The sequence below is a fragment of the Lolium perenne genome, chromosome 2, assembly GCF_019359855.2.
Source record: "Lolium perenne isolate Kyuss_39 chromosome 2, Kyuss_2.0, whole genome shotgun sequence".
Classification (NCBI taxonomy): Eukaryota; Viridiplantae; Streptophyta; class Magnoliopsida; order Poales; family Poaceae; genus Lolium; species Lolium perenne.
The window spans coordinates 183,677,634-183,704,636 of NC_067245.2; the positions used below are offsets into that span (position 1 = coordinate 183,677,634).

Below are 27,003 nucleotides of genomic sequence, written 5' to 3' on the forward strand. Positions count from 1 at the left end.
GCCCGCCGCACCAGGGGTCCCCGTTGACCCATCACTGGCTATGTCAGACTTCGCCGACAACAGTCGCAAGAGGTGGCGAGGAGAAGGAGGGAGGGTGGGGGTATATCTAACTTTTTGGTCACTTCAATACTTTCATGGTGAGTAAATACAATTTATTCATCCGAGGGATATTTCTTGAAGGTGTTTCTCCTACATGATTTTATACTAGTAAACTACACGTGCTTTGCACGTATATACTTGTTTTATTATGCGCAAGATACCATCTTACCTTATTAAGCCATGAAAACAAAAATACTTATGGTTTCAGAAGTTGGGTACAACATTTGGCAGACTTAGAAATAAATATCTCTGGTGTTTAGAAATATTAACAACGTTAATTATAGAAAATACTTTTGTACTTACACGCGTGCACTCTCCTCTAACTATGTATCTTTAGTTTCAGCTTGACTGTCGACCTTTGCAACTCTATTTTTGTATTTTCACATTTCTCGTACTACTATAACTATCAATGAACAATGATGTGTTCTTCCATTCCACGTTTATATGTACTCCATACATCCATATTTACACAACACACATCTATTACCAAATTTAAGTTTTACCATTTGACCAATAAAATATGGAAAAATTTGCCACATGACACCGTTATTTTTTTATGTTTGCTGAAACACACCGCTCGATTGTGTCTTTGCCAGATATTATTATAATTCTATGGCACATTTGTCAGAACACACCACCTGGCTAAAAAGGGAAAGCTTTCTACTTTGTCTTCAAAACCAGTCCACAGGCAAAAGTGCAAAACTTTCCGTCTTAGGCTGGTGGTGTGTCCTGGTAAATGTGTCACAAAATTGTAATGGTACCTGGCAAATACATAATCGTGCGGTGTGTTTCAGCAAATACCAGAAAATAACCGGTGTCATGTAGCAAATTTTTCCATTATTTTTATAATTCCTTTTACAGTAGCATTTCTAGCTTGTTCAGATATGGTGAAGGAGGGCATGCAAGCCTGGTCGCGGTGTGCATAGGGCTTCGAGAGGGTGAGTCTTGAGCATGACGGTGCCAGAGCTGGCGGCCATGTCGACGTCTTCATCCCCAACCCTTTTCCAGTCGAAGCACTGGATGAGCGTGCCAAGAACCAGGCCCATGGTCCTCATGGCGAGGCTCTCCCCGGGGCACTTGCGGCGGCCCATCCCGAAGGATATCATGAGCTTCCCGTCCACGGCGCCGTGCTCGAACCTCTCTGGCCTGAACTCGTCCGGCGCCGGGCCCCACGTGGCCGGGTCGCGGTTGATGACGTGTGCGTTGACGAGCACGTGGTAGAGCTTGAGAATGGAAGCATGTGTTGTGCTTGTGCGTGCGAGACTCACGGCGACGAGGGCGGCGATGAAAGTGTCCGTGTACATCTCCGGCTCTGACTTGTGCAGCGTGAGCATGACGTCGATGTGGCGTTCCTCCGGCTGACCGCGTCCGCCAGCTGGCGCGTGCGTGCATATGCAGGAGCGGACCGACTCACGCGAGACGCGACGGATCCTTCTTCTCCCGCGCCCGTGGGCCGTGGCGATGCAATGCAAGATCGTTGCAAGTACAGTAATAATCATCAAACCACGTAGTACACCAAGATGGTTCTCTATTTTTTGCGATTAGATTTGATGGTTCACTTTTTTTTTTTTTTTTTGACTCGACGATTTCTCCGTGAGTCACCCAAACCAGTTGCGGCCGCCCAAAAAACAAGGAAAAGAGCAAGTCGCCATAGTCCTTTCTAATTTTCTTCTCTCCCGCACGACTATCTCACATATATAAGAGCGCGCTGTCCCGCGCCCGCGCTATAAAAACCACCAGTATGCAGTGCGTGGAGATGAAATCGGTCCTCCAGCAGGTGCGCTATCCGCGGCGGCGTTGCAAATTTTTTTGTGCGCGCGGCGGCTTGCACTATCCGGGGCGCCATATGTGACGCGTCGGCTGCAACGCGCGACATCTGTTCGGACGCACGTGAATATACAACAGCTGGAAATTTCACCCCGCACCCTCCATTTCCCCACCCACGCAGCCGTCGCATGATTCCACCGGCGCCGGTCGATTCCTCCGCCGGCCCCACTCTAGCTCGGCACCGCGTCGTAGATCCGCCTCGTCCGCGCCTCCTCCCGGCAATTTCGGCCGCTCCGCCGCGCTGTACCGAGGCGGCGCCGCCACCGACGGGCACAAGATCGGCGCTTCCGACGGCACTTCGCCCCCCCCCCCCCGCGCCTCCTCCTCTTCGTACCGGCGCGCTCGAGCGGCGTCCATGTCGTCGTCGTCGAGCCTACTTTCAACATATGGCGCAGCCAAGATGCTCGCAACGTATGCGCCTCCACCGGCCGCCATCATTTTATAGATTTTTTTGCTACTAGCTAGTTGTTGTGAAGTCATTTCATATGTATATTTGTAGAGTTCATCATACGATTCATCAAACGACGAGTACGACATAGAGGAAGAAGAGAACATATCCATACTACTAGCATACCGCGTCGTCAAGAAGCCAAAAATAGGTGGTTCGGTGTTCGGTAGACAGAAGTTGATGCAGTCGTATTTCAATGAGAATCCGATATTTTCCGAAATCTATTTTCGGATGAGCATCAACTTGTTCAAGCATATCACAACGAAGGTGACCAAGTATGATTGGTTCTTTGAGCAACGGAGAAATGCCGTCGGAGAATTTAGTCATAGCACATATCAAAAGGTGACCGCCGATTGACCAAACTCTAACTTTACGGACCTTCCGTAGCGCTGAGCGAAAACTCCGAGATCCCCACCCTCTGCCACCGTTGGAGCGGCTAGCAGAGGAGGCAGGGACCCATCGATTCTCGGACGTAGACGGCGAGAACGAGGCAAATGGGTGGCGACGGCTGCTAGGGTTTACACACTACCTGCCGCCTCTTTTCTTTCACGGGAGAGGGTTATAGGATAACATGTACTGACATGTCCAACTTGACTCCATCGATCGCATCATTTCTAATTTCCTCTGTTTTCGCTCACTAGGGTGGGCGCACGTATGCATGCATGCTTTCAGTAACCTCGTACATGAATTAAATGGATCTACTATCTTTTCTTGGAGATTAAATGGATCGGTCTATCCATCCATAGCTAGTACTTCTTTTTGGCAATGTATAACTCGTAATTAATTTATTTCAAGTGCGCGTGCACTAGGACAAATTAGTAGTACTCTTTCGTTTTTCATTCGTTTTTTGAAACCAGACTTGGACCTAATAATAAATCTGATTTTTTAAAGAAATAATCAAGACATCTACTACGCAGTAATAATAATTGATGATCGATTAGAGCAAACAACCAAAAACGCGCGCGGTTCGTTCGCCTATCCATCAGCTGCACCATGCGTTCTCTCGCCGCGAATACCATGCGTATATATATACTCCACCATCCTTGCCGTGATCATGAAAACCATCTAAGCACGTACAATTACCCAGCCAGATGAATTTTTCTTTCATTTTCTAGTTTTCTTTTGAAAACTCTGCCATCTAGCGTCTAGTCTGGCCCTCAAGACATACTATAAGGACTTCAAACTTTGTATATATTTGAGATTATTATCAATCTATCACATATATCCGCAATTTAAGATTGCTTACGCTATATTACTTTCTTGCTTGTTCTTCACTTGCATGTAGGAAAAGTTTTTTTTTGATAGGTTGATCGTGCCCGTTGGCTTCGTCGATAACATACATCGTGGAGTTGGTTCGGCGATTGATGTGCATACCAGCCAACGGATCGTGAGGGTGGAGTCCTCCAAAAATCTTAGTTGTCCACTCTAACGAAAGACCAGGAACCCTAGAACGCATCACCTTCTTTCCCATCACTTCATCTAGCTCAAAAGTTGTTAGACAGTGTATTTACATATATGTCCCTGTATTGTAATCTGATGTAATCTCTTCAATCTATAAATATACAACACCAGCCACGTACGTTGTGCTGATTCTCTCCAACCTTTCCTATTCTAGGGTTAGGTTTTACATGGTATCGAGCACGCGTGCGCCGCCGCCGCCGATCCAATCTGGTAGCCGCCGCCGCCGCGTTCATGTCTTCCGCTAGCTCCACTGACGCCACCACCGGTGTTCTCCAACAAAGCACCGCTGGGGCGCTCACCATGGCCACCGACGGGACTCTGTCTCCGCCGTCCACCATCGGCGCTCTCTCCTCGTCGACTACTGGCGCGATCTCCGCGCCGTCTAGCCTTGGGGCTCTCTCTGCCTCGACTATCAGCGCATCTACGCTGTCCTCCATGGGTACCCTTCCCGCCGGGAGCATGTTCTCCTCGGCAGGCTTCGGGGGTGCTTCGTCGTCAACTACCACCGTCGCGGCGCCGTTCCACTTTGGCAACCTCCTGACGGTCAAGCTCGGCAGCGACAACTACCTGCTGTGGCGTTCTGCCATCCTCCCGCTGCTGCGATCTCACTTCTTGATGGGGTACGTAGATGGGACGTACCCGTGCCCGCCGGAGCGTGTCCTTGTACAGTTCGAGGGGCGCCCCGCAGCGATCCCCAATCCCGAGCACCGGGCCTGGGTGATGCAAGACCAGGCGCTGCTGTCAGGGATCAACTCCTCCCTGACTCCTGCCGTTGGTGGCCTGGTGATGTTTGCCGCCACGGCGCAGGAGGCCTGGGTGACTCTCCGTGACTCCTTCGATACCCACTTCAGTGCGCAATCCGTGCATATCCGTGGGCAACTGCAGAAGATGGAGAAGCAAACCTCGTCGATCACGACGTACTTCAACAAGATCAAGGCCCTGTCGGACTCTCTCACTGCAATGGGCCAGCCTCTAGCTCAGGAGGACTTCGTCGCCTATGTTCTCAATGGGCTTGACGAGGATTACGACAATCTGGCCGAGAACATCAATGGCCGCGAGACACCGATCTCCACACGTGAACTCCACGCTCGCCTGCTGTCCACCGAGCAGCGTGTCGAGAGCCACCGTGCAGCCGCTCTCCAAAGTGGCGCCTCGGCGAATGCCGCGTACCGTGGCGGTGGCCGTGGTACGCCTCGCCCACAGACGGGTGGCAGCGGGGGGGCTACTCCAAGCCCAACTACCCTCCCGCTGGCAACTTTGGTGGTGGCCGTGGGACGCCGCCGCCCTCTGGTTTCGGTGGTGGCCGTGGTGCGCCGTCGCCCTCTAATCTGCCCTACTCCAACAACTCCTCCGGTTCCAAAAACGGAGGGGGCGGGGGTGGAGGCGGGCGCCGCTGGAATACATCCGATGGGAATCGTCCACTGTGCCAGCTTTGCAACACGCTTGGTCACATCGCGGCGCGTTGCTGGAAGCGCTTTGACAAGGACTTCCTCGGTGTAGGCAATGATGGCGCCAATCTGGAGCGCCAAGTATCGATGGTAACGCATGGCAATCACCACCAGGCTGCATACACTCCATCCTATCCTGTTGATCCAGTTTGGTACATGGATACTGGCGCCACTGATCATCTTACTGGCGAGCTGGACAAGCTTAAGGCGTCAAGGAACCGTATCACGGGAAGGACCATGTGCACACCGCAAATGGTCAAGGTATGCGCATATCTCATATTGGTCAATCTACTCTTTCCACCAACACTGCCACCCCGCTTTGTCTCAAAGATATTCTAGTCTGTCCTCAAGTCACTAAGAACCTTTTATCTGCTCATAAACTTGCTCTTGACAATAACGTCTTTGTTGAAATTCATCTGTTTGATCTTTTTGTGAAGGACCGAGATACGAGGGAAATCATTCTTAGTGGTCGGAGTCATGGTGCCCTCTATCCAGTTGGTGGCCGAGGGCCCCCGGTCAGGCAAGCTTTCACCAGCATCCGAGTGTCTTCGTCCAACTGGCACTGTCGTCTAGGACATCCAGCGTCTCCAGTGGTTGAGCATGTTCTTCGTCGCCACGCCCTACCTATTGAGTCTAGTAATAAAAACTCCTTAGTGTGTGATGCCTGTCAGCAAGGCAAAAGTCATCAGTTACCTTTTTCATCCTCCACTCGTGTAATAAAAGCTCCTTTAGAGCTTATCTTCACAGATGTCTGGGGCCCTGCCCAAACTTCCATTAGTGGTCATTCTTATTATGTGAGCTTTATTGATGCTTTTAGTAAATTCACATGGCTTTATTTGCTTAAGCGCAAGTCTGATGTTTTTAATGTCTTCTTGCAATTTCAAACACATGTTGAGCGTCTACTTAGCCACAAAATCATTCATGTTCAATCGGATTGGGGAGGCGAATATCGTAATCTCAATACTTTCTTTAATAATCTTGGCATTGATCATCGTGTTGCGTGTCCCCATACTCATCAACAAAATGGGGCTGCTGAGCGCAAACACCGCCACATTGTAGAAACTAGACTTACTCTACTTGCACATGCCTCCTTGCCGTTTCACTTCTGGAGTGACGCGTTTCATACGGCATGTTTTCTTATCAATCGACTTCCTACTCGTGTTCTTGACATGAAAACTCCATTGGAAGTACTCTTGCATGAAACCCCAGACTACACATTTTTCAAGGTTTTTGGTTGTGCATGTTGGCCCCATCTCAGACCTTACAACAGCCGCAAACTTGAATTTCGTTCTAAGAAGTGTGTCTTTCTTGGTTATAGCTCCTTACATAAAGGCTACAAATGTTTGCATGTCCCGTCCAATAGAGTCTATATTTCTCGCGATGTCATATTCGATGAGAATGTTTTCCCCTTTGCACATATGCCTTCTACCAATACATCTGTTGACCCCACTTCTACACCAGTTTCCATTGACCAATTTGCAGATATTGCGTATTCTCCTTCCTTGCTTCCTAACCATGGTGCAGGAACCGCTCGAGGAGCTCGGCTGGAGCTTCTGGATCAGCCGTCCACGCCCCCTGATGATCACGTCGATCATGTTGACAGTGCGGACCCCAGCCCCATGCAGCTCCATGCACGGGCTGGCTCTTCCCCGCCCGATCTGCCTGGTGGCAGCCCCGCCACTTCGGCCCGCGCCTCGTCTCCGGGTCCGTCTGCTTCGCCCCCGGCGGCAGATGCCCCTGCGTCGCCACTCTCGGCTGGCCCATCCTCGCCTGGGCCGGCCCAGGTGTCTCCTGCTGCACCTCCTGACGCCGACGCGACGACAAGCGGGCGTTCGCTGCCGTCTCAGCAGCCGTCTGTACCACCGCGGCCAGTCACTCGCAGCCGCACCGGCCACTCTCGGCCCAAGGTCTGGACAGATGGGTCCGTTGCCTGGCTGACGGCGTGTTCTGCTCATGGTATCTCCGATCCGTCTTCTGAGCCGACTTCTCATCACGATGCTATGCGTATACCGCACTGGCGTGAGGCGATGGAGACTGAATATCAGGCCCTTCTTCGCAATGAGACCCGGCGGCTGGTTCCTCCTCGTCCAGGTATCAATGTCATTGACTCTAAGTGGGTCTTCAAGATCAAGCGTCACTCCGACGGGTCCATTGAGCGCTACAAAGCGCGCCTGGTTGCCAAGGGATTCAAACAGCGGTATGGACTGGACTATGAAGATACTTTCAGCCCTGTCATTAAGCCCACCACTATTCGCCTTCTGCTCTCTCTTGCAGTCTCGCGTAGTTGGCATCTTCGGCAACTTGATGTTCAGAATGCATTCCTCCATGGTGTTCTTGAGGAGGAGGTCTACATGCATCAGCCGCCTGGGTTTGTTGATTCAGCTCATCCTCAGCATCTCTGTCGTTTGGTCAAAGCTCTCTATGGGCTTAAACAGGCGCCCCGTGCCTGGCATGCTCGCCTTGGGAGTGTTCTTCGGGATCATGGCTTTGTTCCTTCCAGTGCCGACACCTCCCTCTTTATGCTTCGTCGTCCGGATATCACCATGTATCTCTTGGTCTATGTCGACGACATCATTGTGGTGAGCTCTTCGCCTTCTGCGGTTGGTCGTCTTGTTCATGGTTTACAGTCTGCGTTTGCGGTGAAGGATTTGGGCTCTCTTCGCTTTTTTCTGGGGATAGAGGTTTCTGATGTCTCTCAGGGTCTCGCTCTTACTCAGAAGAAGTATGCTCTTGATATTCTTCGCCGTGCTGGTATGCTTGAGTGCAAGTCAGCCTCTACTCCTATGACTGTGACTGACTGTTTGTCTACTGCTGATGGGGATCTCTTGACATCTGATGAGGCTACTACCTATCGCAGCATTGTTGGTGGTTTGCAGTATTTACTAGTCACACGGCCTGATATCTCGTTTGCAGTTAATAAAGTGTGTCAGTATATGCAGACTCCTCGTCAACCTCACTGGTCTGCTGTGAAGCGTATTCTTCGCTACATCAGCTCTACCATCTCACATGGGATTCATCTTCGGCGCTCCTCTTCTAGTCTTTTGTCAGCATTCTCTGATGCAGACTGGGCTGGGGACTCTGATGACAGGCGATCCACGGGGGGACATGCCATCTTCTATGGGCCTAACTTGATCGCCTGGAGTGCACGGAAACAAGCTACAGTGTCGCGTTCTAGTACGGAGTCTGAGTACAAGGCTCTTGCTAATGCCACTGCTGAGTTGATTTGGGTACAGTCGTTGCTTCAGGAGCTAGGAGTACCACAGGCTCGTCCACCGATTCTATGGTGTGACAGTATTGGAGCTACGTACTTATCATCTAACCCTGTGTTTCATGCTCGGACTAAGCATATTGAGGTTGATCATCATTTTGTACGAGAGAGAGTTGCACAGAAGCTTCTACATATCAAGTTCATCTCATCTAAAGATCAACTTGCGGACATCTTCACCAAGCCGTTGCCTTTGCCACAGTTCTCGGCCTGCCGGCGCAATCTCAGCCTTCTTGATACGGCTAAGATTGAGGGAGGGTGTTAGACAGTGTATTTACATATATGTCCCTGTATGGTAATCTGATGTAATCTCTTCAATCTATAAATATACAACACCAGCCACGTACGTTGTGCTGATTCTCTCCAACCTTTCCTATTCTAGGGTTAGGTTTTACAAAAGTGAATCTTCTTTACCAAAGCTAGATCATTCATCCATTTAGAGATTAATTTAGTTAGCTACACAAGTTGGCATCAGCTTTTCCCATCCAGCTCACACTGGAAATAACATGATCAATATATATTGGTATTGTGCATATATAAAACCAAAACTCGTCGATCTAAAATTTATGCAACTCGTTTTACATGTATATCACCTAATCAGACCCCAGGTGGTGGTACACGTTAACATATCATATAGAAGGCGTTGTACGAGAGTCTGTCCGTGCATGTGTATTTTTGCCAATTGATTTGAGGTCGCTATTTCCTGCTATTAAATGCTTAGTTCCTGTCATTACATGTGCATCATCTCAGATGGGTATGCCTATAGTTCAGGTGAGCGCACGACTCTGAGATGGATAATACCTTTTACTTCTTTTTTTTTTTGAGAAATAATACCTTTTACTTCATGTGTAAAAGAAGGAGGTGGTTAGGCTAAAGATTAGGTGGGTCTTGCCAATGGTGGAGCGAAGCACTAACGACTCTCTGAAGGAGGGTACGTATGTTTGGATGTTGACGGTCAACTGATTTTGGGTAGGAGGTTTCTAAGCTAGCTATATTATTAGATGGTAGGGAGAGAGGCTTTAATCGATAAGCAAGAAATGTGGCATATATATTACTGTATGTCACATTCCTTTTGATAATCTTGGTTCTCTCATCGGTAAACGGGTAGTATACAACTCTAATGCATGCTATTTACTATTTACCACCAACATTATATGGCCAAAGAGCTATATAATCATCGTGTCGAGAAAGATGCATGGATGTGGCATATTGGGAAACGCCGATCGAGATCCGTCCGGTTGCAATACTCTTGGTACGCAAGGTGGAGGGGAGCTACACTATTTTGAACGTAGACTCCGCGATGATAGCGCACAACAACATTGGCGGCGATGGAGGTTCACCGAGATGAAGGCGTTGGTGGACATGACCATGTCGATGCCTCCGGCAAAGGAAATGATGGTATTGACGACGTCTTCGACTAGGCTTGGATATTCTTCACATCGGCGACCACAACAACCTTAGGTGTCGGAGTCGGTCATTCCTATACTCCTTCACCGGGCCCGGTGATAACCATGACTGATCTCACTAAGTTATCAATTTCTAACAATCAATTAATTAACTCGTACTCAAATTAATACCTAGATAATCTAAGATATATTAATAGGTGTATATGATGACTCCTTGTTACCTATTTTGTATTTGTAATATTTGATTAAAATGGTTGCTACGTTTTATAAAAATTGCGATGATAACACAGGCAGGGAAACTTTATTTTTGCGGGCGAGGCAGGTAAAGTTAGTGTTGAACAACTATTAATTATGGTGAATTTTCATCCTTTGTAATGGAGTACTGGCCGCATTTCTGCGGCCGAGCCTCACGTCCGCGACCATCCCGGCGGTACGCGGGGTGGAGGATAATGATCGAGTATATATCATTTTGTAGAATTGAAGATTGGTTTTTAGATTTGTGCCCAGTTGTTTTGATATGTTGTTGAAAAGCCAAAATATATGCATACAAAAAAAACGCACATGCATATAATCATGGCAGATTGACTTTTCTTTTTCTGAGAGAGAGAGTAGATGGAACTTTTTACGTAAGTACTCCGTACATGCATAGATTCAACAAGCTAGCAGCTCCTTCACGTGTATACTAGTATGTGCAAGCTTGCCTTGCCTTGATCGAGTCATATTAATGGCGTCGTATTGGTACTAGCTACCATATTGATCAAACCGAGGAGTCGAGGAGTAATTTCGATCTGAGGAGAGGATCAGACGACTCTCCTATCTCCAGCCAATTAATCGCGTAAAAAATAGAATCACGCGAACCTCCTCGACTTCGGCCATGGCTCCCGAAGATCCAGCGGCACCCACCCCAATCCCCTTTTTCCCCAATCCAAGCTCTTACCTCGCAAAGGGCGGCCGGCCGACGGCAAGCCTTACAAGCGGCAAAGGACGGCTACCGACGGCAAGCCTTCCAAGCGGCAAAGGACGGCTACCGAGATCTTCAAGGCATGCCATCATCTTCCCCCACCTACTGCTCTTGCAGGAACCCCTAGCATCGGGCCTGCCGGCCGGCCTCGCGTCACTGCGGTTGTGTGTGCGTGGGGGAAGACAATCGATGGTGAAGGTGCAGTCATGGAGGAACTCGTGGCGGCGAGGCGGAAGTTGGCGCTGTCCATGGAGTCGTTCAAGACCACGATTGACGAATCCCAGAGTTTTCTCAGGGAACTCGTCAACAGCTACACCAAAGGCATACGAGGGGCGACGCCCGCCAAGTTGATGTTGTTTGGCTTTGGCCTCGACATTGGCGACGTTGAGGTTGTGGCCGCATCTCTGCCGCCGAGCCTCACATCCACGACCATCCTGGTTCTTGCTGGGGTCTTGATCACCGCCCTCAAGCCGGAAGCGTTGACGCCCACCACCTGTTCGACACAGGTCCTGGCCAGCATCGTCAATGCCATGAGTGCCAAGCTGAACCACTGTACAGTTCCTGCACTCACGTCAAGTGGCATACAAGAGGTTGTGAACCCTTGGGTGCAACATAAGGCATCATTCATTCCTGCACATGAGGTGCTCGGGGAAATATTCGTGCAGACCGGCACTGTTGTTATTGTTGCTAGAAGCATTGGCGACTCAGCAACACGAACCAGGCGTGAACCAGTCCAGGTCCAGCTGCACAAAGGCATCAAATACAACCATGTTCGTGACTCTCCGTGACTATGGGTGAGCACAACCTCGTTCTGGCAGCGCTGGCCTCCTTGGGCTATTGGTACTTCCGACATCAATCTGGAGCAATAGAAGGATCTGCTACTCCTCTCATCTGCGAGCAACTACGATGCCAGGGACTGGCTGCTAATGATTGACCCCTTCCACGACAAAGAGGATCAAACGTATCAACATGAAAGGCAGGTTTGCGTATTGCTGATCTTGTGCCCATTTTCCCCTTTATCCGTGCGTGGTACAGTACGCCTTATTTATGGCTGCTATACGACTATTCCCAGTTGTAACTTGCTAATATGTCATGAAAAGGAATATGATCCACATAAAGCTAGCAATTAAGCATTATGCGATAGAATATAAATTTTATGTCATTGGAACTTAGATATTAAAAAATAAGATGTTTTTTTACGTGAAGTGATAGTTGAACGGATGTCGTTGTAGTCACTACAAATATACTGAATTATTGAGTAGTCATTAAGTGCAAGGGCGCATCTACTCACGAAAATGCTTGGGGTTATATTTGTATCAGCCACCTATGCTTCCACCTTCATGATTTAGCGAGTCCCTATAACATGATGGCGTAACTGGCATGGTTCTATCATCTTCCCGATATGCTATCATTATTGTTAACTTCCTTTGCTAGATGATATAATGCTTTTTCACAGAATCTAGTAATATTTTAAAGTAGAAATTGTATTTTGTAATGACACAATGTACCATGGTTAGGATCTGTGCAATCTAGGACTTGAGAGAGCATACGAACACTACTATTCCATTTCCCCATAAAGTCCAGAATTTCTTAATGTATGTAAGAAAATAAATTAGTTGGTAATCCATAACATTTTGTGTTTTCCAGTTTGATTTTGAGGGTTTGTAAAATTCATCTCGCTAATCATGCGATGGTTTTTTTTGTTATACTTACAGAATGTATTGAAAGCTACACACTTAAGCCAAGTTGAGTTAAGCTATCTATCTTAAATTCCATGGTCCACTATTCTTTTAGATGTGTACGAGAGTTTAATTTAGAAAGAAGGAAGCTTGGTTTCTTTCATTTAATGGGCATGCTATTTGGCATGTGATTTGTATTTCCCCATCCATCTTCTGTGTCTTCAGTTCATGTTCATCGTATACTTGTCATGTAATAGAGTATCCTGGAGTTTGTTGGACCAACAATTGCTAAATGAAACACAAATGCTCCAGTTGGAATTTAGAGCTGCTACTGTGTTGGACTCCTGGTAGTAGCTGGAACCTTTGTACCTACTGTCGTAGCATGCTTCATTTCAAACTTTGGCTTAACCCATGATAAATAAAAAACTTAATAACTAGTTTGATTTGTAACATAAAAATTTCTTTATTGTCTTAGCTTGACGATAGTTTCAATGGTATTTCTGAGACGTACTTGATTAAAAGTTGTGTGAGCTTGTATTCTCAATGTGTGGTAGATGAGTTCACAGCTAGATGCACTTATCTTACATGGTGCATGGAATGTGAACAGGGCAACATGTGTTTCTGAATGATGGCTATCCGTACCTGCACCTGGAACTTACGGAACCAGAAGAGGCTGATCATCTCCACCTGTGATGCTTAGGATTGTACTGAAGCTAGGTGACACATGTTCTCTTGCTTGTAGTTATTTTCATGAAACATGAATAGATGGTACTAAACTTGATCAATTTATCTGTCAAATGATCATGTTTATACCTAGCTTGGTTCATTTTAGCTCTCTCCTTGTTGTACACTTTACTCGATTTAAACAAGTAACCAGATCACTCAAACACACGGTAATCAGATCTATTACATGCTTCTCGAAATGTTTTCCTTAGCGTAATTCCTTGATCTTTTCTTATTTGACATTATAATCAATCCTCTGTTTTTTGTTTTGGTAGAGCTTTGTCATAGCATAGAGGATTTTCTGCACCAATAGTTACTTTTTTAGTTGTTGGCCATTGGATTACATGAATGTTATTGATGTCGAGGGAGCAAGCAATTTTTAGTCGTATGACCTCAAATCTGTCTGGAGAATACGAGTTGTTGTGTTGTTCGGTAAATATATCTTCACTTTGCTACTCCTTGATGAGCATCTATCATATTCAATTGCGACCTTTCTCAATAAATTAATCAATGTTTTCTTGTTCTCTGTGTCTTGTGCTTAAATTTCTCATGACGTATGTGGTATGGTATTGTCACAAAATCTTTTCATGCACAAGAATATATTTCTATTGTGCTATCTAGGAAAGTATAGATTGAAATATTATTTCCTTTAATTGTATGGGATTGGTTTAGAACAATGTAACATACACTTTGTCACGAGAATAGAGCTTTGCGTTGCAGAATATGTGTGCACATTATCATCCAGTTGTTTATTGTGCTTCTTGTTGATTCTTTTTTTGGTTGACGTTCAGAGAAGATTGTTATTCGATTTATTTTGTCATGTTACCATAGGGTTAGTCTCTTTCTGCCCTCGGAAATTGTCTTTCGCTAAATTAGCAGCTTCTTAGATTCAAGTTTTTTTCTGTTCATGTGCTCATTGATTCCTGCCAGTGCTGCAATTATACCCCCGTGGTAGTCTCTTTGTACCAATGAACTGATGGCCCCTATTTAAACCATGGTGATGAGTTAGTTACTAAGAATTTGACAGGTAGTTTAGGCTATTAGTGGTCCTGGTGGTAGTATTTAGTACCGGTAAGCCTTAACTTGTTGTTATGTTGTTTTAAATATGACTGGTTGGTATTGTGTGGTCCTGTTATTTGAGAGCATGCTAGTGTAATTTCCATCCTAGTGCTGCATTGTTTGTATATTTCCCGTGTCTATTACTACTTACATGGAAGTATCGTGCCTAGAAGTGAATGTATTATACTTTATAAAATACCTATCAGTATGTAGTTACCGCTATAGAGTTGTGTATGTATAGAGCTTGCTATTGTAGTCTACATTGTTCCACTTGACAACATATATACTTTGTTTACACTGATCTGACCTTGTGTGCATGGAATTCTTTTGGAAGTGATGAGTAACCCTGTCAATGGGACTTGCTCTGTTTCTGGTACTTTTTTCGAGAAAACGCAAAGGACCTTTGCGTCTTATTTCATTGAAAAGATAGGGTTTTTACAAGCCTCCTAGGAGGTGGGTTACAAAGGAGTCTAAGAGAATTCTAATGGACGTCCCATGTCGTCGGCAGGGCATATCGAAGGCCTAAGGCACCGGCTTTAGCCCAAAGGGACACTTCTTCCTTGATCTTGATCATCAGGTTATTGATAAAGGGGGGAGTGCCCTCAAAACACACACTCATTTTGGTGTTTCTAGAGCATCCAAGGCATTAGCAGTGCCGTCGACCCGAGACCCTTGCAGAGGTGTTTGGGCGTTGCAAGATTTGCACTCGATAGCCAGGTGAAGATGGATTCGTCGGTGCCCTACGGCGGCAAGATAGGCGCAGCCAGGCCAAAGCATCATACCAGATTTGCTTGGTGAATGGGCATTTGATGAGCAAGTGGCGCATGGTTTTAGGCGCTTGGTCACATAGTAGGCATCGAGGATGGTGTTGCAGGCCTCTTCTAGCAAGCCTGTAGGTTGTTTAACAGTGGTCTTGGAAGGCAAGCCAGTGGAGGAATTTGACGCGTGGGGGCACCCAGGTCTTTCAGATGTGTTCCCAAGCCGGGCAAGTCATTGAGCCTTGGAATGTGGAGAGGTGGGCGGAGCGAGCGGAGTAGCTGCCATTAGATGTCCATTTCCAGATTAGCTTGTGTGCGGGGCGCTGGTTAGCTGTGCGCCCTCGATTTTGTGACATGGCATCAGGTACTGTCCAATCTCGCGCAGGCAAAGGATATCGTGAACGTCGCGAGCCCAGTTGTGCCCGAACAGGCCATCTGTTTCTGGTACTATTGGTGTCAAAATGCATGTTGTTATGCATCTGACGCACCTCATGTTTGTTGATTTGAGATTAGGAATAGACTTTATACCTATAAGGAGCTTTTTAAGTTCTCTACCTATATGTAATGGAAATCAGCTATTAGCCTTTTATTCAGTTTCTATGTAGTCTGTTCCGTCAGTTTCTTGATTCTCAAATATTAACTGAACAAATTGGGCATTGCTATAGTGTGGAGCTGATCTGGGCTAGATCCAAGTGTCAAAGTTGGGTTGCCTTTTTGTGCTTCAACACAATGCTGCATAAGATGAATTCGATCTGCATAATTGATGCCTCTGTTGCTGCCCTAAAACTGTTGCCTAATTGTTGCCTTGGAAATCGTTTCTAGCAATATTAATTTCTTGTCTTAATGAGAATTTCATACTCACTTGTACTTGTGATATTTTGGAGGTTAATCTGTTTTTGTTTGTTGTCGTTATGGACGAGCTGAGCTTCTTCAACCTGTGGTAGTCGCTGGAGTACATGGAGCAGCAGTTGGGTGTTGTGGCATTAGAGAAGGGGGGGAGTTGTAGCTGACGATGCAGCAGCAGCAACACAGAAGAAGTGGAGCTGTAGCTCGCCTCTTCTTCGACTCCATGGTTTAGGTGAGTATCTACTTATCCCATTGTCTCCTCTACATGCTCTATGATAGTGCATATTTATACTGGCTTAGGAAAAGTTGATTAAACGGTACGCCTAGGCTGGTATGCCTAGTATTGATTGTTGTGGTCGATGACATCATTTAGGTTTATTATGGTAGCTACAGGCTCTCTTGGTTATGGATATAATGGCTAGTATCTGTTAAATATTGACTTGCTATGATTGAGTCTATAATATTAGGTTTGTGATCTGCAGTTGCTGGTTATTAGCATAATTTCTCTTTTTTATTTGCCAAATTAAGAGGCCATGATGGCCTTCACTGCTTGAAATTATTAGTGTTTTATTTGTCAGTGATACTATACACTACTTACACAACATCAACAATACTCATAGTTAGTCATGATATGCTAACAAATGAGAGCAAAATGTATCTCTTTGAATTTCGATAGCATGCAGTACTTGCAGTTTCTTGCCATGCATTTTCCGTTGCTCCTTTTGTCGCAAGGATCATGTTTGGTCTAGAAGGCTAAAATTATTTTAGCTATTGGCCGTGGTAAAATACAGAAGCTGTAACTATTTTCTCGACTAGCTGGAAGTGCTTTCAACTTGGTGCGCTTGCGACCAATATCTATAGTGGCAGCTTATTGAACACATTGCATTGAAGGTGGCTAATAAATTAGATGTTACTTTGTAGTTGCGTACTGACCAATAGAGAAGACATGCCATGATATATAATTCTTTCATTTGTTGTATGTTGAATGAAGAGTTGACTATTAATTGATTGTTTTGTGACGGATTGATAGATTCTCTGCCCCTTTCTTCTTTTAGAATGTCTCTAAGCTATGCATGGACCAGTAGTAGAGTGGAGTGAGAATGACTTTTATATGGTCCATATGATGAACTTGTGCACCAGGCTTATTACCTGTAGTATTACCTATATGCATTTGAAGTTTTGAACTCTGTCTATCACTTGTCCGTTAGTCGTTTAGAAACATGGTTTATCTGTACTAGTATCCATAGTTTTGACGGAGTTCTTTTTTTTCACAACCAAAACTTCCATTCCTGATTTTTTGTTTAGCAACATAGATTCCAGCCTCATAGTTTCGTGGATAGTTTCATTGTTACCAGCGCAACGTTTTAGTTGTAGGAGAGCTTAGCATGACTAATGTTTGGAGAGTATAATCAACAGTTTGCAACTAAATGATGATTTTATTTGAAAATTGAAACATATGCTCTTGGGTGTGGCTGATGGCTGCGTATCATTTATTTTCTCGTGGTGATTCCTGGATTTGCGTCTAGTAGTGCTAGTGTATAATTGTGTGAGTTGCTATATCTTGTTTTATCTATATATATTATGCCAAACTATGGTTATGATGCAACAGGTTGTACCTCCTTAGAAATGTCTGCTAAGTGGCACCTATCTTTGCATGATGGTCTTGGAGGTGCCCTCCAGTATGGTAGCTAGTTAAGTAAGTCTGGAATATTTCAATGAAGTTGTTTTCCTGTAGTATAAACGTTGCCTTCTTTTGATTGATAAATAGAAGAATATATAGGGGTATCTTGATTGTTGTGTTTGATTTAGAAACTAATATTCTACGCAGAGAGAATATTATTGTTGACACTAGTTGTTGTCACTTGTTCATTTACTTAGATACTACTAACAATTGAGTGAATTAGTTTCAGCTCAACCCAGATTTTGATTTAACTTGGGCTTGACCTAAGTTTGAGTTGTTATTCAATAGCTGATTTTGGTATTTGCTATCTTGTCAGTGGTTGCACTTGTTGGAGCTAAGCTGGACTTGAATGATCCAAGCGGTTATGCTCTATCTTGTCCGTAGATTTCAAACTGTTTTTTTGCTAGTAATACTCCAACATCTCCTATGCAAGAATTTTTATCCTTGTTGATTACAATATTAGAATTTCACCATCATTGTATTTTTTATGTATGGTCCCTTCTAATGATGGTAAACTACAGTTTGATAATAAGCCATAAATACATGTTTTCCTGTTAGTTTGATGAAGTATTAGTGATAGTAGGATAATGTAAGTTTTGACTAGCCATGCATACATGTTTTCCTGTTAGTAGCATAAAAGTACACATCTTGCATGTTCTGTGATTTTGCCTGATGCTTGTTCCAAAATTGGATGCCATGTCCTAATCGTCAAGGACAAGGAGGTATAGACACGTGTCTTGTATCGGCTTGATTTGAAGGCAAGCTGGTCTTGGTGAGTGCGTCGTCTGCTTGTATCAGTGGTGGGTTTGAGTGGGCTTAGTCCCGTGGTGTCTTGTTGTATGGTTTTCGCCCGGTTTTCTCCTAAAAACGGTGCACTTTCTCCTTAATTAATGGTTGAGGCAAAGCTTTTGCCTCCGTTTCAAAAAAGGAGGTATAGACTACTATAGTTTTTACCATATGTTTTCTAATTTCGTATTTGTGGACTTTGTCTCTCTTCTCACGTATATGACGTATTTTTCTTGTCTGTTGTCATGCAGGTGACGTACGAGCCGCCGAGCCTTGTTCAACCAACCAATGCTAGTCGAGGGTGACACTGGAGGGGTACACTGGGCATCAACTCTTTCATGGCGCCCAGTCGTGAAGGGAGAAGTGGATCGGAGGTGGCTAGGATGGAGTGGGCCATGGCCGCTGGCTCCCTTTGGCCGGTTAGGTACTGGTGAGCTTTAGGTGGACTAATACTGTTGGTCCTCCTTATCTCTTTGCTCCAGGCGATAAGGCAGGCGACCGGGAAGGTTCTCGTTCCTCGCTCCGCCGCGGCCAAGTCTGGCGGTTCCCTCGCCCTCCGCCGGCCACTTCGGCGGCGGGAGGGTGGGGGAACCCTGGTGCTTCGGTCTCGGCGTGTAGATAGTAGGAGTGTGTCGGGCGCCGCGGCTCGGATGGGGACGATGGTGGCGCGTCGGCGAATAAGGTGGCCTCGATTCTCCTCTTCTCGTTGCTCTTCCTTGGGAGGGCGGCGAGGAATCGACGGGCTTTTCGTGTCTAGCTGTGGTCGGTGAGGCGGCGGCGGCGACCACGGTATGGACTTTTGTCCTCTGGCTTCATCCCTGCCACGGCGATGTCCGTTCCCTCGTCTCCGTGAAGCTGGTGAGGTTGGCTCCAGGTTCAGGAGCCTGTACAGGAGCGGGCTTAGGTCTTGCGGAAGCTCGCCGGCGATGACATCAAAGAAGATGGTGGCTTCTACTTCAGCGCGTAGGGCCTTCGTGGCCCCTTTCTTGGAGGACTTCCGGCTGCTGGCCTTTGCAAAGCTCCCCGGAGCGATGATGGCGGCGGCGTGTCTCCCATCTGCGCGGTGTTGGCAGCGGCGGCTGTCTTTCCCCTAGTTTTTCTTGTATTTTTCTTGTTTGTTGGGGGTGTCTGTACCGGTGTATTTTCTTAATAGATCTGGGTCTTGCATCAAAAAAAAAAATACTGTGGGTCCTCGATGCGTGGCCTGGATCATTTCATCTTAGGTTATCAGTGCTAGATCAATTGTCCTAGAGCATCTATCTTATGTTGCCAGTTATATTTTGCTAATTGTTTTGCGGTTTGTGTTTGTCTCCATAAGACAAACCACATGGTCACATTTTGTGTTACACGGTGTTGAATGGCATGAGCTAAACTGTGGTTGAATTCTAAATTTAAAATAGCACAAAAGTTGAGATTCTTCTGCAGATTATTATTTATAATTCTGAGAGAAACATCAAATTTCCTGTCAAAAATTCCTTACATTAGGTGGTCTAGTGGCCTGGCTACAAGCATGGTTCGCAGCAAGTTAACTTGAATCTTCCGCATTTTCTTTGTTCCATCCGAAAATAAATTGAAAAGGTCCATTTTTCAATATTTTTCAAGGTAAATACTCAAATGAAGTTCTAGAATAAAGCGTCTAAAATCTTTCAAAAATAAGGTTGGTTTTCATGTTGACAGTTGATGTTTACCACGTAACCAGATTTCTACGAAAATGATCAACCAATCTGTATGGAGATTATTATCGGCCTGAGGCAACTTCAGTGGGTGACACGATGCTGCAAGCAAGACCTACGCAAACGTTGACGATGACGCCTGTGTCCGCAACTCATTGGCACTTCCGCTGGCCAGATTAATGAGGGATCCAATGGATACTTGCATTGAGTTGTCTCTTAGGAAAAAGAGATACAATAGTCTGTTTGCATGTTCTGTAGTTAAGATTACCTTTCCAGTTCCCCGTGCTACCACCAGCCAGCTCCACAATCAGTGGAATCAATTGGACTGATTTTCGATGGAGCAATTAAAGGGCCCCACAAATTTTTTTTTTATCGAAAAAATGCATCATTCACCACGGGGCATTGTATTGATTAACAAGATCCACACCCAATTCAGCGACCCGTGGGACACTTCATCTGAACCGATCCATCATATGCATCGCCTCCGGCTAGTACCTCCCACTCTCTGTTTCAACCTCCATTAGCTCTATATATACACGTTACTAAGCACACACCGCGTGCGGATTTCGCGTGTGACTATGACTTAGACTTTGACTTTGTCGAGGAGAGAAGAGGAGATGGAGCACTATGCCGGTCAACTTGGGCGTGAGGGCGAGGCTTGGTCCATTCATCTCAATCTATTAGTCGAGCGGCGCGTCGTTCGTCAGCGGCCGCCGGCCGGAGACCATGAGACCATGAGGTATGTATGTATGTTCTTTGGCTTGGTTTGGCCCCTTGCGGATCTCTTCTGGTAGCATGCATAGGCTTGGTTCCTTCTGTGTGCACCCCTTGGAACTCGATTGGTTTTGCTTTCTAATCCATCCATCCACGCATTGCTAGCAGCAGGAGACGACGCGGGAGTTGTCGAGCTCCCATCTCCCTACCCTGTTTCATGCTTCAATGGCACCGACCGCCACACAGTGATGTGTGGGAATTTGCTGGAACTCCGAATCTCGATACTAGAGTATGACAAGAACAGTGATCTTCAGTCACAGAAATCCCAAATATATCGTTCATATTACTACTACGGAGTACTCGGACTATATAATTTTGAGAGAAAAATAATTGTAAATCTTTCTTTCTGGGTGTTCGGCTGAATCATTCCCCAATCGATCATAAGCCCTACAGGACAAACCCCAACTGCTGGTTGCCTGTTCTCCCCTCCGCGGCGGCACCGGCGAGCTCCTCCCCTCAGCCATCTTCTTCCTCGCAAGCTCCTCCAATGGCACCGAGCCAGAGATCCTAGCCCCCTACCGCAGCTCAACAGGCGGCGCAGCGCCTTCAGCGGGTCAGCGCTAACCTTCGCTTCCACGACCCACCCGCGGCCCTGGCCGCCACCCACGAGGCCGGCCTCCGCGAGCTAATAAATTCCCTCACGTACCCACGAGGCCGGCCCTCCGCAAGATACCATCTTACCTTATTAAGCCATGAAAACAAAAAATACTTATGGTTTCAGAAGTTGGGTACAACATTTGGCAGACTTAGAAATAAATATCTCTAGTGTTTAGAAATATTAACAACGTTAATTATAGAAAATACATTTGTACTTACACGTGTCCACTCTCCTCTAACTATGCATCTTTAGTTTCAGCTTGACTGTTGACCTTTGCAATTCTATTTTTGTATTTTCACATTTCTCATACTACTATAACTATCCATGAACAATGATTTGTTCTTCCATTCCACGTTATTTACACAACACACATCTATTACCAAATTTAAGTTTTACCATTTGACCAATAAAATATGGAAAAATTTGCCACATGACACCGTTATTTTTTTATGTTTGCTGAAACACACCGCTCGATTGTGTCTTTGTCAGATATTATTATAATTCTATGGCACATTTGTCAGAACACACCACCTGGCTAAAAAGGGAAAACTTTCTACTTTGTCTTCAAAACTAGTCCACAGGGCAAAAGTGTAAAACTTTCCGTCTTAGGCTGATGGTGTGTCCTGGCAAATGTGTCACAAAATTGTAATGGTACCTGGCAAATACATAATCGTGCAGTGTATTTCAGCAAATACCAGAAAATAACGGTATCATGTAGCAAATTTTCCCTTATTTTTATAATTCCTTTTACAGTAGCATTTCTAGCTTGTTCAGATGTGGTGAAGGAGCGCATGCAAGCCTGGTCGCGGTGTGCATAGGGCTTCGAGAGGGTGAGTCTGGAGCATGACGGTGCCAGAGCTGGCGGCCATGTCGACGTCTTCATCCCCAACCCTTTTCCAGTCGAAGCGCTGGATGAGCGTGCCAAGAACCAGGCCCAAGATCAGCCAAGCAGGAGTAAGGGTTTTACCTCATTGAGGGCACCGAACCTGGGTAAATCTCGCCTTATGTTCGTTTGGTATCCGATGTCTCGTGCTAACATGCAGGATCCCAACAAACGCAACATATAAAATTATAGATAGATGATCTTGATCATGTTAGGCAGCTCACAAGACCCGACAATTAAGCACAATGGGGAGAAGACAACCATCTAGCTACTGCTATGGACCCATAGTCCAGGGGTGAACTACTCACACATCACTCCGGAGGCGACCATGGCGGCGTAGAGTCCTCCGGGAGATGAATCCCCTCTCCGGCAGGGTGCCGGAGGCGATCTCCTGAATCCCCCGAGATGGGATTGGCGGCGGCGGCGTCTCTGGAAGGTTTTCCGTATCGTGGCTCTCGGTACTGGGGGTTTCGCGACGGAGGCTTTAAGTAGGCGGAAGGGCAGGTCAAGAGGCGGCACGAGGGCCCCACACCACAGGGACCCTGGGCGTTGATTTCGTCCAATTCCGAGAATATTTCGTTACTAGGATTTCTGAAACCAAAAACAGCAGAAAACAGCAACTGGCTCTTCGGCATCTTGTTAATAGGTTAGTTCCAGAAAATGCACGAATATGACATAAAGTGTGCATAAAACATGTAGATATCATCAATAATGTGGCATGGAATACAAGAAATTATCGATACGTCGAAGACGTATCATGGGCCTAGGCGGGAAAGGATTTGGGCCAGCGTGAGAGGAAAAGGTCTGGGCCAGCCCAACTACGCGCAGATGCGCCGTGGGCTGTCTAACAGTGCGGGCCCCAGCTGTCAGCCTGTTTTAAAACCCTTCGGGTACTTAACATTGGCCTACCTCCTTTTGGACCAAGAAGGGATCCACGAAGATCACCACAGCCCAAGATCGATATGTCGGTTGCGATGGAGGAAAGGTAGAATGAGGCGGATTCTTGATGGACAAGGCAAGGAAACGTCGAATAAGGAAATGATAGATTAGATCTCATTGTAACATAGATTAGAGGGTCTGCCGGAGGACATCGATTCAACCAACACAATCTCGCATACACCAAACCCTAAAAACCTTGCCCTCCGGCGAGTTCACCACAACGCAGTCTATAGGCTGCCCCATTGTAACCCTTTTTTATCGATAAATCAAGATCAGACAAGCAGGAGTAAGGGTTTTACCTCATTGAGGGCCCCGAACCTGGGTAAATCTCGCCTTTTGTTCGTTTGTTATTCCTCCATTGATATACATACTAGTTTCAGCTGATAATTTCATTTGTTTTTATGCAACATGAAAGTTAGGTGCTACCTTCAGGCTACTATCCTAAAGGGGAGGCATGGTCCTGCTGCGATCGTGACTTCATCGATCATCACGTCCACCACTTCATCACCAACCGTGGCTGATTTATCGGCCGCTACTTCAACATCCACTGCATCATCGACATCGATTACGTCGGCTTCGGCATCGCCATCATCATCATCATCATCATCATCATCATCATCATCATCATCATCATCATCACGCCGCACTATGTCCACCATGTCCATCAGGTATGATGACTCTGAGTCATCAGATATGACGTTGTACTACTGCCTCGATTGCGACACCAGGCACGAGCTTTGGTTCGAACGCTGCTCCTTTCGTGTGTGGCATCATGTACTCGTGGGGTTCACCACAACACATACACCAAACCCTAGAACCTTGCCCTCCGGCGAGTTCACCACAACGCAGTCTATCGGCTGCCCCATTGTAACCCTTTTTCATCGATAAATCAAGATCAGCCAAGCAGGAGTAAGGGTTTTACCTCATTGAGGGCACCGAACCTGGGTAAATCTCGCCTTCTGTTCGTTTGGTATCCGATGTCTCGTGCTAACATGCAGGATTCCGTCAATCCTAAGCCCCTCATGGTGGGCATTGCAGAGGAGCCCCGTCGACAATGAGCATTGTAAGCTTGCTGCCAGAGAAGAAGGATACAAGCACTCGCCTCGCCACGCTGCCATCCACAGACTTCACCTACATCCGCATCAACAACTACAACACATAGGACCAAGCTGCTGGGAGAACACATAGAAGATGCGGTGAAACCGCTACCAGCTACCTACCAGCCACCGCCGAGCTCGACCAGCAACCCCGCTATCTCAAGGCGACGCCTCCAACAAGGGAGCGCCGCCGCCCAAACCGAAGATTTGAGTTTTCATCCGAGATAGGTAGGTCATGGATGAAGGGAATAGACCTCTTTGTCGCCTTCAAGAAGGAGAACAACACCGACAACATCGTCGACGTAGTGACCGCCACTGTCGGCTAAGAGTTCCCTCCAGTCGAGAGCCCCTCTTCCGGCCGCACCCACCAACCACAAGAACAAGATCCGTGGCCAGGGAGGTGAGGCGAGCAAAGCGGGGAGGATCAACCATCTTCAACAAATGCCAGAGGTCCAACAGGGTGGCCTCCGTATCGCGCCCCCGCCCACCGCCCACACGACCGAGGGCCACGGTCAACAGCACCCAATGCTCCGCCACCCGCCGCCAGGTCTCCGCCATCTAGTGCTGCCGCCCTAGCGTCCATGGTCCCCGACCTGGGCGCAACAAGCAGCACCTCGCCTTCGGCCATCGAAGCACCGGCGAGGCCGAGCGGAGGGTGAGAGGGAGGAGGGCCACGTCGTCGAGCTACCAGATGTAGGGGGCACCCCCACCCCACCTCGTGCGGAGGCTTGCCCGCCGCACCAGGGGTCCCCGTCGCCCCCATCACTGGCTATGTCAGACTTCGCCGACAACAGTCGCAGGAGGTGGCGAGGAGAAGGAGGGAGGGTGGGGGTATATCTAACTTTTTGGTCACTTCAATACTTTCATGGTGAGTAAATAAAATTTATTCATCCGAGGGATATTTCTTGAAGGTGTTTCTCCTACATGATTTTATACTAGTAAACTACACGTGCTTTGCCACATCGGTGGACCACCTCCCGCGCCCGTGGGCCGTGGCGATGCAGTGCAAAGCACAACTGACATCGCTTCTCCTTTTAATTTTCTTCTCCCGCGCGCACGATTTTACGTCTGCCAGCTGTCTCCACTCTCCACCACCTCCTTTTTTCCTTCCATTAAATTCAATACTTGAACCGAACCTCTTCTGAATCGTGCGTCAAATAAATCCGTCGATCGCTACATTCCCCGCGCGCTTCTTTTTTTTTTCTCTCCTACTACCTCTCAACTTGCCATGTCCATGTGTATGCTCCATCAACAACAACAAAAAATCGGATTTTTTTTTTATATTAAGAATCAAGACCGCATCTACTCATAGTTGATGATCGATCGATTAATTACAGCAACGAACCAAAAGAAAACCACTTCGTTCGTTGCAAGTACAGTAATAATCATCAAACCTGTCTATTTTTTGCGATTAGATTTGATGGTTCATTTTTTTTTTTTTTGACTCGACGATTTCTCCGTGAGTCACCCAAACCAGTTGCGGCCGCCCAAAACACAAGGAAAAGAGCAAGTCGCCATAGTCCTTTCTAATTTTCTTCTCTCCCGCACGACTATCTCACATATATAAGAGCGCGCTTGTCCCGCGCTCGCGCTATAAAAACCACCAGTATGCGGCGTGGAGATGAAATCGGTCCTCTAGCAGGTGCGCTATCCGCGGCGGCGTTGCAAATTTTTTTGTGCGCGCGGCGGCTTGCACTATCCGGGGCGCCATATGTGACACGTCGGCTGCAACGCGCGACATCTGTTCGGACGCACGTGAATATACAACAGCCTCCTTTTTTCCTTCCATTCAATTCAATACTTGATGGTTCTCTATTTTTTGCGATTAGATTTGATGGTTCTTTTTTTTTTTTTTTGACTCGACGATTTCTCCGTGAGTCACCCAAACCAGTTGCGGCCGCCCAAAATACAAGGAAAAGAGCAAGTCGCCATAGTCCTTTTCTAATTTTCTTCTCTCCCGCACGACTAGCTCACATATATAAGAGCGCGCTGTCCCGCGCCCGCGCTATAAAAACCACCAGTATGCAGTGCGTGGAGATGAAATCGGTCCTCCAGCAGGTGCGCTATCCGCGGCGGCGTTGCAAATTTTTTTGTCCGCACGGCGGCTTGCACTATCCGGGGCGCCATATGTGACACGTCGGCTGCAACGCGCGACATCTGTTCGGACGCACGTGAATATACAACAGCTGGAAATTTCACCCCGCACCCTCCATTTCCCCACCCACGAGTACGACATAGAGGAAGAAGAGAACATATCCATACTACTAGCATACCGCGCCGTCAAGAAGCAAAAAACAGGTGGATCGATGTTCGGTAGACAAAAGTTGATGCGGTCGTATTTCAACGAGAATCCGATTTTCCCGAAAGCTATTTTCGGTAGCGTTTTCGGATGAGCATCAACTTGTTCAAGCATATCACAACGGAGGTGACCAAGTATGATTGATTCTTTGAGCAACGGAGAAATGCCGTCAGAGAAATTGGTCATAGCACATATCAGAAGGTGACCGCCGATTGACCAAACTCTACCTTTACGGACCTTCCGTAGCGCTGAGCGCAAGTCCGAGGTCCCCACCCTTTGCCACCGTTGGAGCG

At 46.7% G+C, this 27,003-nt stretch overlaps 2 protein-coding genes across 2 annotated transcripts; one reads left to right on the forward strand and one right to left on the reverse strand.

The window, feature by feature from the left end:
- Nucleotides 1-977: 977 nt before the first annotated feature.
- On the reverse strand, nucleotides 978-1,433 carry LOC127328969 (cytochrome P450 81Q32-like). Its single transcript, XM_051355523.2, has one exon. It carries the CDS (start codon nucleotides 1,431-1,433, stop codon nucleotides 978-980), a length of 456 nt encoding a protein of 151 aa, XP_051211483.1.
- A 2,702-nt stretch (nucleotides 1,434-4,135) lies between these two features.
- Nucleotides 4,136-8,813, forward strand: LOC139835684 (uncharacterized). Its single transcript, XM_071825543.1, has 4 exons — nucleotides 4,136-5,021; nucleotides 5,432-5,544; nucleotides 5,721-5,803; nucleotides 6,602-8,813. The coding sequence occupies exons 1-4, from the start codon at nucleotides 4,136-4,138 to the stop codon at nucleotides 8,811-8,813; spliced, it is 3,294 nt and encodes a 1,097-aa protein (XP_071681644.1).
- The last annotated feature ends 18,190 nt before the right edge of the window (nucleotides 8,814-27,003 follow it).